This window comes from Stegodyphus dumicola, chromosome X2, assembly GCF_044657685.1.
Source record: "Stegodyphus dumicola isolate Sdum_Otavi_A_Nest chromosome X2, ASM4465768v1".
Lineage (NCBI taxonomy): Eukaryota > Metazoa > Arthropoda > Arachnida > Araneae > Eresidae > Stegodyphus > Stegodyphus dumicola.
The window spans coordinates 198,746,157-198,762,265 of record NC_140781.1 but is presented as its reverse complement, the minus strand read 5'-3'; the positions used below and the strand labels follow the sequence as shown (position 1 = coordinate 198,762,265).

The 16,109-nt window shown below is 34.1% G+C and overlaps 1 protein-coding gene across 1 annotated transcript; it reads left to right on the top strand.

Annotated features, from left to right (window-relative positions):
• Nucleotides 1-1,202: 1,202 nt before the first annotated feature.
• On the top strand, nucleotides 1,203-3,280 carry LOC146993007 (uncharacterized). Its single transcript, XM_085809377.1, has 3 exons — nucleotides 1,203-1,641; nucleotides 2,234-2,293; nucleotides 2,377-3,280. Exons 1-3 carry the CDS (start codon nucleotides 1,588-1,590, stop codon nucleotides 3,106-3,108), a joined length of 846 nt encoding a protein of 281 aa, XP_085665503.1. The 5' UTR covers nucleotides 1,203-1,587; the 3' UTR covers nucleotides 3,109-3,280.
• Nucleotides 3,281-16,109: the final 12,829 nt, after the last annotated feature.

Here is a 16,109-nt window from a genome sequence, read left to right as displayed (position 1 = left end):
CAATAGAAATACAATTTGAATCTGATTTTAGTTCTTCATCCTTAATAACTTCTGGTTTTTGTTTTTGCGATTTGTTTATTAAATATAATTCCATTCTTATTCTGGAGTTCTGAGCTTCTTTTTCTTGCTCTATTTTTCTTTTCCGATTCTGAGAGCCGCTAAGTTTTTTCCTTGGCATTGACATGGTCTAAATAAAAAATAATTTGTGACAGTTGCGGAAAGAGAAGTTATTGAAGAAATAAAAAGCCATTAAAGGCAATTACATACAATTAAAAATGGAAAATCTCTGCAACTATTAGTGATAGGTAGGGATGGATTTAAACTTGATGAGACCCTAAGCTATTTGAAAACTGGGGCTCTATATAAGTCTGTTATGCTATATTTTAAATTTGGGGGGGGGGCCTAAACTATAGCTTGTGTAGCTTATACGTAAATCCTGCACTGGTGATAGGGAAATGGGAGTTGCATTTTTGTATAAAGCTTGTAGGATTCTCCACTGCTTAATTCTATGTTAACGTTGAAAGTGAAGAATTATAACAACTGATAAGAGAATAATCGCTTGAGTTTGTGTGACAGGAAAGAACAAGATAGAAGGCTAAAATAATCCTTTATTATTCAAATAAGATTTAACAGAACTCCGTCTTGGAGTTGTACAATAAAGCCGACACTTGGTCGTGAACTTAAGAAACTAAGAATTAAACTAAACTAATCTTAACTAAAGAGATATAGCCGAAGCTATTAAGATTCTAATTTAGTTGGCCCCTTAACGCTGCTAATTGACTGCGAAGTTATCAAGGGCCTAAAGTACGGCCGAGCGTAACTATAGCTTAAGAAAGAGTAGCCTAAAAAGGCGAACGCGTGCTAAGCAGAATCTCTGGTATCTCTCTCCCTCAGACAGTAAAACGTCGCGGTTATATACCGGTCTTCCTCATTAGTATTCAGAGGTGATACTAAAACTACGTTCTGGCCGGAAGTGCTAAGTTGAAGTTAAGAAACGATAGGAAAGGAAGTTTAACTCAAAATTTAACTATTAATAAAATTAACATAATCCTTACAAGCTAGCTACTTCGGAAATTTGGGGGCTCTAGACTTGAAATAGAAATTTCTCTAAGCTTACCAGTAGATAGAATATGGGGGTTTGAAGCCATGTGGCGCTGTGGCGCTCACAGACGACGGACGGGGGGAGAGGAAATTTACGGAGGAGCCCGTGTGGGTTGATACGTCATCAACCACGCGGCTTAACCCCGGACGTGCTGCATCCTGTTTGTGACGTCATCACGCATTATCACTTCGTATTATCTTGCTATTCTTACGTCAGACACATGTCTCATCCTTTTTGTGTAGTAATCCGGTTTCATGTACACGTTTATCGATTGACATAGAACTCCCCGCTGCTTTGATGTCATACTAAATCCGCAACCTGATTGTAGCATGTTAGAATTTCTAGCGCATTCTTTTTAGTTCAGCAACGACCGCTAGAGGGCAGTAGTCGTATCCATAGCGCTTTCTGATTGGTTCTCATGGATCCTGACCAAGGCCTATATAGAGAGACGCTGGGACCTATCATATCATTTCCGCCTGTGTTGCATGTTTTGTTCCTGCTTTCGCTCTTCCTGTTTGAATCAAGACGTGTTATTCGAGGTAAGTGTTTTACCATAGATTATGTTTGCATTCATATACTCGATGTTAATATTTATTTTTATTAGATATTATACATAGTTTTTATAATGTCTACTTTATTTTTCTTACAGACTTTTCCCTGTGATTATTTTAGTTGAACCCATTTTGTTTTAATATAAGTCATTCATTTTCGATACCTCTTTTATATTCATTTTATTCCGCGCTTTTCCCTATTATTTATAGATTACATTTATTGAAATATGATACCTAATGTAAATTTTCTTTGTTGAATATTTTTTAACTTAACGGTACTCTTAGGTTTTCACGCGAAATATTATTGCATTCTTAAAATTATCTTTAGTATGCTTTCTTTTTCCTAACGTAAATCTTCTTAGTTAAATTAACATTATTTCGTGTTTCCATGTAAATATTATCGCATTTATTAAACTGATGATTTGCACTTTGCATTCTTTCTATTTAACGCTACAATATATTTTTAAATGAGTTTGTTTTTATTTTACTATTATAAGTAAGTTTATTTTAATATTTTAACTTTTTTAGTCCTATTTATTTCATAAACAATTAAATTCTTTCTCTACTTTTTTTTTTCCAGATGGAGCATACATCTGAAGCTATGTTTTTAAATCATGAGGTTGCTCAACCACAAGGCAGCGTAAGTATCTTTCTTTTTTTAAATATGATATGTTTGAGAAATTTTGAGTTATAATACTTATTTTTGTCCTCTTATATTTTTAGATGGATCCTGAATATGTTTTTGAACATGAAGACGTGCCTTTGGATGATCAAACGATTGCTATAATGGATTTTGGTGATCTTACATCATCACAGTTGGATTCGCCTTTCGCTGATACCCCAAATTTAACTTGCTCGGAGTGTAATAAAACTTTTGCACACCAGAGAAGCTTGACAAGACATATTGAAGTGCAGCATTCAATATCAAGACACATTTGCGCCATATGGAAAAAGGAGTTTTCCCGAAAGGATAGTTTAATGAGGCATATGAAAACGCATTCAGAACCCCAGACATCCATGCCATCTCGCTCAGTGAAACGAGCAGCTTCCCCCGCCACCCTGCCTGCCCCTAAACGACCACGGCAAGAACGCCCACCCTGCCTTGGTACGTTTGCTACAGAAATCATTTATCCCAGTGAAGACACCAAAACAGATTTGCAAGTATTTTTAGAGTCTTCAAAAACTGATATCGCTAGCAAGATTCGAGAAGCTGCCACACAGCATCAAGGTATCAAATGGTACTTGAATGCTTCTGTGAAGATGGTCAGAAAAGTGTCAGAGACCGAGGAGGAGACATGCATCCCTTACTTTCGATCCATGCTACAATCAGGTTGCGGATTTAGTATGACATCAAAGCAGCGGGGAGTTCTATGTCAATCGATAAACGTGTACATGAAACCGGATTACTACACAAAAAGGATGAGACATGTGTCTGACGTAAGAATAGCAAGATAATACGAAGTGATAATGCGTGATGACGTCACAAACAGGATGCAGCACGTCCGGGGTTAAGCCGCGTGGTTGATGACGTATCAACCCACACGGGCTTCTCCGTAAATTTCCTCTCCCCCCGTCCGTCGTCTGTGAGCGCCACAGCGCCACATGGCTCCAAACCCCCATATTCTATCTACTCTTACCGCTTTCTTTTTGACGCGCCCACCAGCGGCCGAGCGGTAAAGTCGCTGAACAGTGGTAGTTCGGTCCGAGGTTCGAATCCCGCGAACGGGCTGGCTGCATGAGTGTTTTCGTGGTTTTCCTCATGTGTAACGTGTATACGAGCCAGTTTCCCTTGGAAAGTCCTCCATGAAGGCATTCCTCCTCTTAGGCAGATAGCCCTCGAGGCTTTGCCGTAATTAAATAACCTAACCTTTTTGACGCTGTGTGCGGCCATGGTTCACCCATTCATGCCAACTTCGTCTAATTAGTGGCATCGCTCCTGCTCAAATGTCGAGCTATTCGCCGATAAGACCAACCGGCTTCTTTATAACCTGGAATCGTAATTTCTCCTCTTAAATATCCTGTCAATTGAGCAGATCAGATGCGCTGTAGCGACAACCGTTCATTCATTGGCAGCCAAAATGTAAAATTTTGCATTTCCCGTCGAAACCTGTATGCATACCAATTTGTGTCCAATTTGCTTTATATCTTCTCGGTGCGTCGTGGTGCATCGGTTTTTTTTGTCTAAGAGTGTAGTTCAAGGTCGAAGGGTTATAATATGAGACTGTACCATTGGTATCGTTTTAAAATAAAAAGCGGGAGCTATACCTGCATTTCGTTTGAAAAAATAAAAACGTATCTCTATTTTAGAAGAATAAAGTGGTCAGAAAAGACTCTTGTATACGGAGATATCTGATTGATGTACTGCAATCATAAACATTTATTACACATTTTATCAGACAAATCAAGAAAATAAATGATTAATTAAATTACAATAATTATTAATTTTAAATACATTTTCTAGAAATCGATCAAAATATAAACTGATAATTTTCGGAAAATCTTGTTTGGAGACAATTTGGCGCCCCTCTGCGAGCGCCGCCCGTGGCATCATACACCCCCTTGCTCCCCCCCCCCGTCGCTACGCCACTGTCAATCACGGCCTAGTGAGGAACTACATTCCTATTTTCCTGACTTCTGCTATGCAAACAACTCTGCGCCGCTTATGCTTTCCTGCTTGAAATGACGTCTTATCTTTTTACCTGTGTATATAAAAATTATTGTATTCAACCATGATTAAAAAGTAATTTATCTGCCAAAGATATGGTTTGAGATGTGCCTAAAAATAAAGATGGTGCTTCTTCAATTCAGTTTTGTTAGCTGCTACATCAAGCCTTCACCCTCAGCTTTTGCCATCTTCTCAGCCATATCTGCAGCCAGAGCTTCAAGTATCGAATTCCTTCTACGCATTAAATTATTACACATATATATATCAAAACGGCAGATACATTTTTTTAAAAAAAATCGGTACTTTTGCACTCAGAACGCTACGTACGATCAATATAATGGCAGGATATCTAATGGGAAAATATTTTTCTGGGATTCGTCTTTCTATTATCCGTAATTCACTGAATTTTTTTTTTTTTCTATTAATAAATGTTCTTTCAGTACCTCGTCAGTTATCATATTTTAAGTAATTTCCCAATTTTTGCTCCAAAGCGGCTTTGTCCCTGAAGGACTATTGTTTTCGTTTTGCGATTTTGCGTCAAATTACTATAAATGGCGTATCACTTTTCAGATTGTTGCCAACAAATGTCCTGCAATTTGAAGAAATTAAATAATGAAGAATCTGCATAAATGTATGTTGTACGTTTCTTGCATTGTGATAAAGCAACCGTACCTACAGCTATCCAATTTTGAATGACGTAATCCTACTGCGAATATGGGCATCTAAAAGTCCAAATTTGAAATTTAGAATTTGTTTTATTATCAATTTCATATTTTGTAAAACTTATTTTGTAATGAATTTTTGATTAACAAACTCAACAACTTAAAAGCGAGCAATGGCTACACTATACGGGGGAAAAAAGCACTTTTTATCTCCAGCGCGAGGAACTGTGTATCGGAAATTCTAAAGATATGCTCGTTTTAAAACTATTTTGCGACAGATGCTGTTGAACTGAATTTTATGGTTTAAGTGCAAAGGACATGATATTTAATAAATAAAGGTAACACACAAAACGTTAAAAAAACGCCACTTTGGACGTAATATAAAATCTGAAACCTTTCAGAATTTTTTCTTTCAAGTCGCCCTCCATTTTGATAGAATTTTACGTGAAATATAGGCCAGCCTCAGACTGTTTCTTTTACGCTTTGCCTTGATGTGCGTTTTTTTTTTTTTTTTTTTTTTTTTTTTTCAATTACTATATATTTATTTATATATACTTAAAACAAAAAACAACAAAAAAAACTTTCCGTTCGTTGTAGGTGTTCGCTTGCAATTCTCATCAACATATACAATTACAGTATTAGTAATTGTAAATTGTTTTATTATAATTTTTTTTAATTTGTTATATTATCTGTGTTCACGATTTTTGTCAAACCTGTTATATATTCATTTATAATAACCAAGTAATATTTACTTAATATTACGTTAAAAAATATTTTCCAGTATTTACAAATTCGAAAAGATTAATGATCTAACTTTTCTGCCTTTCTTTTAAGAAGACAAGCGCCCCTAGGTATTTGTCTAAAAAAGTTGGCCTAATAACACGGCCGGCACCACAAGCGGTGGAACCTATGGAAACGCGCAAGATGGCAGAATTTAGGAGCTAGATCCTAGAATTTAGAAAGATACTGGGTGCAAAATTTAGAAGTTACAGAGTTCGCAGTGGGCAGCAAAATGTCTAGCGCCCGCCTTGCCAAAAGTAAAACGGCCCTGCATACATATCTCGCACAATTCAAAATTGCGTACTTGAAAAGACAACTACACATTACATTGGCTATTACTTCAGAGAAATTTGAAAGGGTAAAATGCATCTCTTATGCTATACTACAGAAAGATTTCTGCAGAACGCAGAAAATACCCAAAATTTCAAGAAATGCGGTGTAAAAGAACGGTGATCTCACGAAGTTCTTTCTATTAATGTTAAAATCACATAAAAACACTATTCATCATCGAAAATTCTTTTCCAGCTTTTCTCTTTCTTCAGAAAACATATAAAAAATAATACGTAAAATCTGTGAACGTTCGTGAAAATTGAAATTTCTTAAAGTGTTTTTGCTCACCCTTTGATGGCGAGATTTTATAAACATCTTTCGCTCTCATTTTGAAAATCTTTTTTTTTTTTTTTTCATTCAAGTAACCTTTAAACTGTCAAATGAAACTTATCAAAAATAGAGACAACTTGCGCGAGTAGTATAGCATAAGCGATGTATGTTGCCCTTTCAACAGAGCATGAGGGCTTATTCTCAGAATACTTTTACATTGCATTCCAGTGAGCAGGAAATAAATAAATAAAGTTTTCGGAAAGTTTTAAACTTTTATTTAAAATAATATTACCCATTCTAACAGAACTAAGAACATAAGGAAATTATCATAAACTAGAGATTTTGAAATCCCTTTCTACGTGCGTTTAATGTACGTGTAATTAATCACAAAAAGAAAAAAAAAAAATCATTCTAAATAAATGTTATAATTTTCTACGTTGTACAACAGATGGCGCCACTAATCAAACAATTCAAAAAAGTTAAAAACTATGTTTCATATAAAGTTGGGATCTGGCTGGACTAGCAAAAGGGCTTGCTTTCCACGCTCCCGAAAGATAAAGCAAACACAAAATCAGACCAGTACAAACATTTTAAAAGGAGCAGAAGAGCTTTTTTTAATTTTTTCAAACAGTTAAATGCATTAACATATCTCGTAAAGAAAGAACTAACTGTTTTCCCTGATTTCTATAGCAAAAGTGATTTTTCAGCTATAGATACAGCTGTCACATTTTATGATAGTAAATGTGTTACAAGATACTAGTTCTATATTTAATACGAATAAGTTGACCATAAATTTAATACGAATAATTTGACCATAAATCGCATCATAAAAAACGAATGAAAGAAATTCATAAGTTTGTGAAATTAAAAAAAAAAAAAATAAATAAATAAAAAGTTAAGTGTGTTACAGTACGAAATGCTCAAATCTCATTTAAAAGTATTTGTTTTTACTGTACATTCATCTCAATGTCTATATTTGATATATTTACTTACATAATGAGCAGAGTCGTAGCTAGGGTTTTCAGCGCCCAGGGACAACTGAAGATTTCGAGCCCCTACTGCTTGCCAAGGATGGAAAACATTTAATTCTAAAATTTCATAATATCAAATTGGCGCCCCTTGGATGCTGCACCCGGTGACAGATGTCCCCCCTTGCCCCCCTCTAGCTACGCCCCTGGTAACGAGACACTTTGGCTTTGTTTTGAAAGGAAAAATAAGATTTATTTAAGTAATTAAATACATATAAATAATTAGTTTGAAAACACTTTATGCAGCATACAGCAAAGATTTTTCAGACTTTTTAAAAACACTGCCTCCTTGACAAACAGTATACTTTCTGTGGCTTATTCGAAAACACCCGTAAAATTTTGTACTTTTGTTACTAAGCGAATTTGCTGACCTTTCTCTTTCTTGGTTCACCAGCGGCCAAGCAGTAAAGTCGGTGATCCGAAGTTCGAATTCCGGTAAACAGACTGGCTGTATGAGCGTTTTAGTGCTTTTCCCCATGCATAATGTGTATATGAGCCAGTTTCCTTTAGGAATTCCTTCAAAAAGCCATCCCTCACCTTAGGCAGATAGCCCTCGACTGCTTTGCATAATTAAATAAACGAAACCAAACCTTCTCTCACTTTGTCTGCCCCCCTTTTTTTGTTCAGTAGCAATGATTTAAAAAAAATAATAAAACTATTCCAAAATCATAAAATATTCATTCTGTATTTAGTTGTAATTGTTCTCACGAACATCAGAAGTCGAAGAGCATTTTGTAGGACTACAGAAGAGTCCTCATCGAAACAGATTGCTATAGTGTCTTGATACTACCATAACGATATAACATTAATTCTAATTTCTTGCAATACTCACCAATTCATCATCACAACAATGTCTTTACACTATTTAAGACCCCTCCGAGGAACACGTACTAAGTTACTATTCGATAAGATTATTAGAAAAATAATTTTCATGATTTAATAGAAAACAAATGACAAAATTCAACGAGAAAATTAGTATAAATAAAAGTAAAATTTATTGCTGAGAGAAGTTTTATTTGGAACTCAGTCCGACAGTACCAAAGCGTCGCTAGTCGTTAGTCTAGTGCAGAGTTTCTTAAATTGTAGTTCGCGACCCAAATGGGGTCTCGGGACTTGGAGTAGGGTGTGGCCAAAAATTTAGCAATTTTGATATTTCTTTAACTTATTATAATAATTTTATAATTACCAATTGTTTTTACATAATGTATCTGAAAATTGACAAAGATAAGACAATACAGATGAAGGAAAAGCGAAAAAGTTTCAACTCATTTTTTTAATAATAGAAACATTCATTTTACTTTAAAAATTAAAGTCAATGACTTAAAACTGCAATAGTATATTGCAGTACAAGTGAAGAAACTGATAGTTTCATTCACGCTTGTGTCGGATTTTCGTAATGCTTGAGGGGTCCCACAAAATTTTCTCAAGTATTAGGGGGGTCCCCACGCCAAAACGTTTAAGAAACCCTGGTCTGCAGCCAGAAGCTAGAGTGGTTCCCGGAGGAGTTGGACTATTTCAGTTATCACTTTGTAGGGTTTTCCTTATTTGCATAAAAAATTTAATTTAAGTCGATACCTTTATCTGAACTTCTCAACTTCCCCTCACATTCTCTTGCCAGGATGTAAATTTAAAGTTAAGTGCATGTTTAAATGGGTGAATCTCTTGTGTTTATTCAGAGCGTGCTTTTGCTAGCCAGCGCACGTTACATTGTTGTTTCGCTGTTACGCTAGTAAGCCTCTTGGCCATATCAGATTTATCATCACGCCTGTTAGGTTTTTGAGTCCACCTGTTAGGCGTAACTTAAGTGCTATCTAGCACTACTCATTTTAGTTTTAACTTGAATTATATTCTATGTTTTTAGTTTCACCGTAAGTTTGATGGTGCCTTTGTAACGCATGAAGACCGTGTCTTTCTGTTAACTATTTTAAATCAATAAAGGGTTATTTTTACCCGTCTTCTGTGTGGTAGTTCTTCACGCCTGTGGGAGAATTTGCCAGGTTCAGGGTAGGATCTAATTTAGTTTATGTGGAACAAGAGAGAACGACCCTACAACTTTGATAAAGTTAGATCGAAGATGAGTGTTCTATCGAGCATTCCATTTCCGGGTTCAACACAACAGTTTCTACTGCATGTATTAGTAGTATACAGTAATTTGCCAGTAGTTATAATTAGTAGTATACAGTACAACGCCTTGATAAATTGGACTAGAGGTCTGGGGGCTTGCAGGAGACCAGAGCTTTGGAGGGGCTCCATAGTTGTGCAGTTATCTGGAGGTATAAGATTCTGGAATTAACGAAAGATGAAGAAACAAGCTGCTAATTATTACAATTAATGCAAATAAATAATAAGGTCGCAAATCTATTTAGTTTACAAATCATAAAATTGAAGGGGAAAATTATAATTAAAAAATCCCCCTTCTCAGTTCTTTTACTTCTTTCTATTCTTAGAAATTACATGCCCATACCTTTCCAAGAGGCTACCCTCATTTTTAGACAATTCTGTGCTATCTAAATAGAAAACTCACAAAATTATTTTATCGAAACATCAAAAGAAACTGAGCCAGATTTAAGTATTAGCGGCTTGGAATTGTTAAAAACTGAATTTAACAATCTGAATAATAAGTTTTATTGAATGAGCAAGATGAAATCAGTAGTAATCTTATTGATGTGAAATTTGAACTAACTATTGTCGAAAACTGCTAAACAGAATAAAATTGGAAAACACTGTAATTTATGAAAAATTCTGTTGCACGTTTACTTAGGATTTCGTTACCCTCATTTTCAGAAGAAATGCATACTTGGCTTTCCTTTAAAGATATTTTTAAACCGAGTACTAATCAGACCCCAAATTTTATCAGATAATATAATGTTGCAATACTTAAAATCAGCACTGAAAGAAGATGCTTTTTGGACAGTTTAACCTCTGGAGAGAATCAGGAATGCGATATTTTCCTTCAAACATTATGAAATGCGACCGTTTGGGTAGTGCAGTTTTGATGGTACGAGGAGAAATAATGTTCGATGAGCGACATGTTTTCAGCAGCGGTTCTATGACCAGCGAGAGATACCAGAATCGAGTCTTAATACCTTAAGTAAGACTGTTCATAAGAGCCTAGACATATGCCTTTTTATTTATGGACAATTAAGGTTCGTCTACATTGACCAAAACTCTCTGACAAATTCCTTGAAAGTGTAAACATTGTATGAATACCTTTGCTACCAAAGTCTTCTGACCTTAACCCGAAAGAAAACTTATGGGGCTTCCTTGGAAATTCAGAAGCAAAGAGATATCCTTCTTCTAGAGGTATAAATGCCCTGAAAACCACATTGCTGGAAGAGTGGAACTTAATATCCCATGTTAAATACACAAGTCTCAATTTTTTTAGTATTATTACCTTTTCTTATTTCATGCTAGTTTTATGGATACTCGATGTATTATAGCAACCACCTTGGAACAGTGTAGCTATTTTTATAGAAGATAAAAAAAAGAACAATTATTTTCATTGTAAAAAATTATATGTTAGTACACGCACGTATATTAGTACAAATATATCCTATGTTTCAACTACATATTTCTTCCAAAAGGTAATCAGCAAACCTAGGTGCAAACAGGTTTTTAGTTTTTGTTGTAGTGGAAATTTCGCAGCAATCGCTTTGAGAAAGACTTAGAAGCATTGTTTCTTTAGCGATTTTGCTGCAAAATAGTGTGTTCCCACAGAAATTTCACCTCTCTTTCTTTAATCACAGTGAAGTTCTACAAGCATAAATTTTTAAATCGAGTTTAAGACAGATACATTTTCTATTTATCTATAAAAGCTGTTGGAACTTAGAATGCAACAAAAAGAACACATGTGAAAATTGCGACATTGGAAACTGAATATTTGTCATCTGCCATGATTGCCTGAATAATTGTTATGCACACGGATATCAGAGTTTGGTGTATTCTGAAGCTTTGGCAATGTCTACTAAGGTGGTTGCAATAATAGGCAAGGACCGTTTTACATCATATGAAATGTTCTTCATTTCCCCCTCTTTATATTTATGTATTATGTTACAAACCATTCCACAAATTCTTAAAATTTTCACAGTTCACAGTTTCTGAGAAATATGCAATTTCATGCATGTAAAGATAATTTTGAATATGAGTATACACTTTATTATTTAAACACTTCTGACAGCTTATATGATAATCATACCATTAAAAACAAATTTAAAACATATTTTTATCAGTAACCTATTTTAAATTGATGCCAATATAATTTGGATCCCATTCTGCAAATACTTTTATCAAATTGTCAGTTTACGCATGCAGTCAATTACAAATTTTACTATTTCTGAACACTTAATTACCATAAAAGCAGCAGAAGTATTCCTTCATTATTTTTCATTTCAAACTGCACTTTTGTTGTAAATAAGCACATAAAAACAGCTTGTTAAATAACTGAAAATTTAATCTAACATTATTTTAAGCACAAAAGTGAAATTTACGAGTTAAGCATTAGTCACAAATGTAACTTGTACAAGTACACTACTATACAACTACAGTTCATGGTATTATAGATGCATAATTTTGTGGTTATACATCAAGTTCATTAACTATCTAGTCAGCCTGAACCCCAGCTAAATCTAATTAATATATCCATGAAATAATTAATAGCACTTTTTTAAATGGCCAGGTGCTTTATTTAATTTTAATGGCTGGATGCCATTAGCCTTGGGCCACCAGAAGCATCAGAAGTGGTGGCTATTTCGTTATGGAAATACTAATAGATGGCTACCATTGCCTCCTTTGAAGGAGGCGGACAGTTACAATCAATCTTCTCCGCGATTCGAACTCAGGCCCATCACTTCGGCAGACAGGGTCATTAGCCACTATACCGGCTGGGCAGCTCAAAATTAAAAATATTTACAACACTGTTATAATTAATAAAAGAAGTTTCCAGCACCAAGCATTACATACGCGAGGACAGAATTATTTCATTTTTAATAATATATTTAATTAATATTAGAAACGTTTTCAATAGAATAAAAAAATTCTGTAACATTCTTATATTACTATACATTTATTTTGACAACCGCATAACTTCACAAGTGTTGGCAATACGTAAAACATCCGATTTTATATAGGTTTATTTTATCATCCACGTAACTTGACAAACATTGGCAATACATAAAACATAAAATTTTATCTTCCATGCATTTCCACAAAATTCAGAGTGTAGCTGTACTTAATCAAAATATTTTCAAATTGGAGCCATCTGTAAATGATTAACAAACTCAGTGATTTTAAAGCAAACATTCTTAATAATTATATCTTTATTTTTTAATACGGAATACATAAAAAAAAATTAAAAATTATCACCTAAGAAAAGTGAACTGAAATTTAGAAAGCAAATGTGCACTATTTTGATAATTATTAATTCAAACTTGTAAATACACTGGAAATGCCAATTAAAATGTTAAAAAAAAATTAAAACAAGAGAAAATTACATTAGTGCTCATTTTCGTTCTAAATTAAATCAGCTTGTTAGATTAAATTAAATTATGTAGTCTTCCACTTCTTACCTTTTGGATTTGTTAAATTATCTCACCTCAAGTAGTCGGTGCATTGTAAGCACGAAGTTCACGCCTTTCTGTAAGTTTTGCTTAATAAAACACCTTTTCCTTTGCTTTTTACACCCTTTCCCTGTGTTCACCTTCATGCCTCTGCGAGAAGTCGCCAAGCTGGACACAGAGATCTAGTCACATTGATTGCATGATTGCTAAAAGGTTAGATCTTACAACCTGGTAAAACATCCAATATTGTGAGCAACTAAATAACTCTTGAAGAAAATAATTTTATTGGTCTTTGTGCAGATAATTCAAATTCTAACTTTGGACGAGCTGATGGAGAAAATAATGTTTTTGTTAAACTGAAAGGAAACCTTAATCATGGTTTAACTGAAGTCAGATGAGCAAAAACACTAAAAATCTTATACTGTTAGAGTAGAAACATTTAAAATTTTCTGCAACTTCGTAGAAACTAATTTTTCAGTAATACTAGAGTATTTGCAAACAAGATGGTTAGCCATTGAATGGGGAGTCCAAATAACATGGATAACTTTATTCCAATAAATGTTAAAAAAAAAAGTCTAGAAAATCTTGGAAGAGAATGAAGATGTGTCACAGTCCAAAGTTATTTAATTTCAAAAAGCTTTTGTTTCATTTTACCAGACTGCTCTTACTTATTTGGAGAAATGGACAAATATTTCAGGAGATGGAAATGTACAGTTGGATCATATTAAATTCCTTTTTGGAATCAGGTTAAAACAGCCTTTTTGTTAATTAATAAAATCCCAAATCATAAATTATCGGAAACTGATATACATATACATGAAGAATATGTTTACCTTAAACAATATATCACAGAAGTAAAATATTTCAGAATGGTCAAAAAATAAGATGCTCCCAGTTTAGAGGTGGAAATAACTGCATATTTTAATAAGAATCAGATTCCTTGTTCGAATGTTTTAAAATTACGAGTTTTTCTTTTGTCTTCCTGGCACTAATGCTGCAACTGAGCAAGTATTTAGCATTATGAACAGTTTTTGGACTAGTGATAAGACACAGCTTAAAGTGGTCACTGAAGAGCATGTTAATCAACAAAATAAAATTTGATGAAAATTGCACAGTATTAGTTTGTTTAAAAAGGAATACTGCATTTTGATTTATTCTTTATCTATTAAAAAAGATATTAAATATCACTATTGAAAATAAAACAAAATTTAATATGTATATTGACCTACATTCCACCTCTACCACAATAACAATAATATAATTTATTTAAAAAAAAAAAATCATATATATAATAGTGCCCCGAATTTCAAAGGCTGGTCATCTTAATTCTAGGAACAAGGGCATTTCTCATTGGCCATTCTTTAATATGTTGTTTTCGGTCATGACTATCCCATTCGCAAAGAAAGCATGGGAACTTTGTGCAGTCACTCTATTGGCCTAAACATAGAAATTACTTTCAACTCACTGCAAGCTGTCCACTTTTGATCGCAGTAACCAAGCTTGCTCAGTACAAACTCAAGATTTTCCTAGCATTCTTTCAAATGATCTGAATGTCTGACAGGTATAGAAGCACATTGGTTCTCATTATGAAGAAGGACGACTTTAAAATGAATCAAGAGTCAGTATTCAAACTTCTAGTTTGTATTTGATACTGAAGTTTCCCATTACTCCAGGAATATTGTGATAAAAAAACTAGGTCACTCTCTTGAGGAAAAAAGTACAAATTCTTTTTTCTCTATACCAGTACCATGAACCATTACCCACTTTTCTTTCAATTTAGACTAAAACCTCTGCTGAATTTTTTGGACCAAAGTATGCTATTAAATTGATTAACCGTGAGAACTCGCACCGGGTATCACATGCCCGATCTATTTTCATGCAACGTTTTTGTTGCTTTCTTCTTATCAGATTAAATCAGAATTTCGTGTAGCTGTATTCAAAGTCTCATTCTTTCAGCAGGGGTATAACTAGTTCAGCCCTAAAAATAGATTTTGAGATACAGGTGTCGGGGGTATGTCATACCCGTGCTAGTCCTCACGTCAGTCAGATCTTTCCTTTTATCTGTCAGCTTAGTGAATTATGACGAATAAAATAAATATTTTCAACACCTTATCGAGAGTGTTTCTAGTGATGATGAACCTATATTTGATGATAGAGTTACCTCTGAAGAAGGACTGAATAGTGTAGCAATTGCGATATTGAGATAGAAACAGAAGATGAAAGTTCACCGTCAACCACCAATTTTTTATATCGGTAAAGATAAAGTTACAAACTGAGAGAAGAAAAAATACCGGCAAAATGTTAGAAAGCCTTTAAGGAATATAATTAGCAAGCTTCCAGGTAATACAGCTCATTCAAGAGATGTGTCGCTTCTCATCTAGATGCATGGAATGTTTTCTGTGGTGCAGATTCAGGCAGTATATATTATGCCCAAAATGCCTAAGTATAGCATCAAGATATTTGCACTAGTAGATTCTAGAGTATCTTATACCAGGAATATGGAGATTTATGCTGGTCAAACAACTCGATGGACCATTCAAAATCAAAAATGTTTCTTTGTTGCTTTTAACTATGTAAGTCCAACAAATGTAACAGAAACAATCTGGAGAATTAACACATGCTCTAGAAACCATCACTTCACAAAACAAGTAAGTGTGTAAAGCAGTGGTTGGATCCACACAGACAGCATGTCAAGTTTCTTTCCAGGTATCAATGGATTTTACCAGTTTTGATGTACAGTCTGTTCAACAATATAAAGGCCGAGTCATGTTGCCATCCTGAACTTACATTGGTAACTTTATTACGTTAACTCATGAGGATAAAGATTTAATATTATATAGATTTTAATACTAAAAAACATAGCTTGCATGTATGTCAGAAAAGCTTTAAAAATGTAAACTTAATGTGCAAATTTTAGGTACACTACAGGTAATAGATTTTTTTTTCACTATTCTTTCTGTAATCAGGACAAAAAATACAATAGCAAATCGCTGAGAAAATCTGAAACTATTTTTTCATCACAAACCTGTGCTATTTAATAAAGTTTAATTGTAATGATAACTTCAAAAAAAGTCTATCAATATATATAATCAATTGTACTGCCAAAAAATAACACATTTACTCCTAGAGATGACAAAATCGCAAGAGACATTTACTCATTTGAAAA

Excerpts from the sequence above, each read along its gene's own strand:
- LOC146993007 (XM_085809377.1), top strand. The coding sequence starts at position 1,588 with ATGTTTTGTTCCTGCTTTCGCTCTTCCTGTTTGAATCAAGACGTGTTA. Across the intron at positions 1,642-2,233 it reads ATCAAGACGTGTTATTCGAG|ATGGAGCATACATCTGAAGC; the intron begins GTAAGTGTTTTA and ends TTTTTTTTCCAG. Across the intron at positions 2,294-2,376 it reads TTGCTCAACCACAAGGCAGC|ATGGATCCTGAATATGTTTT; the intron begins GTAAGTATCTTT and ends TTATATTTTTAG.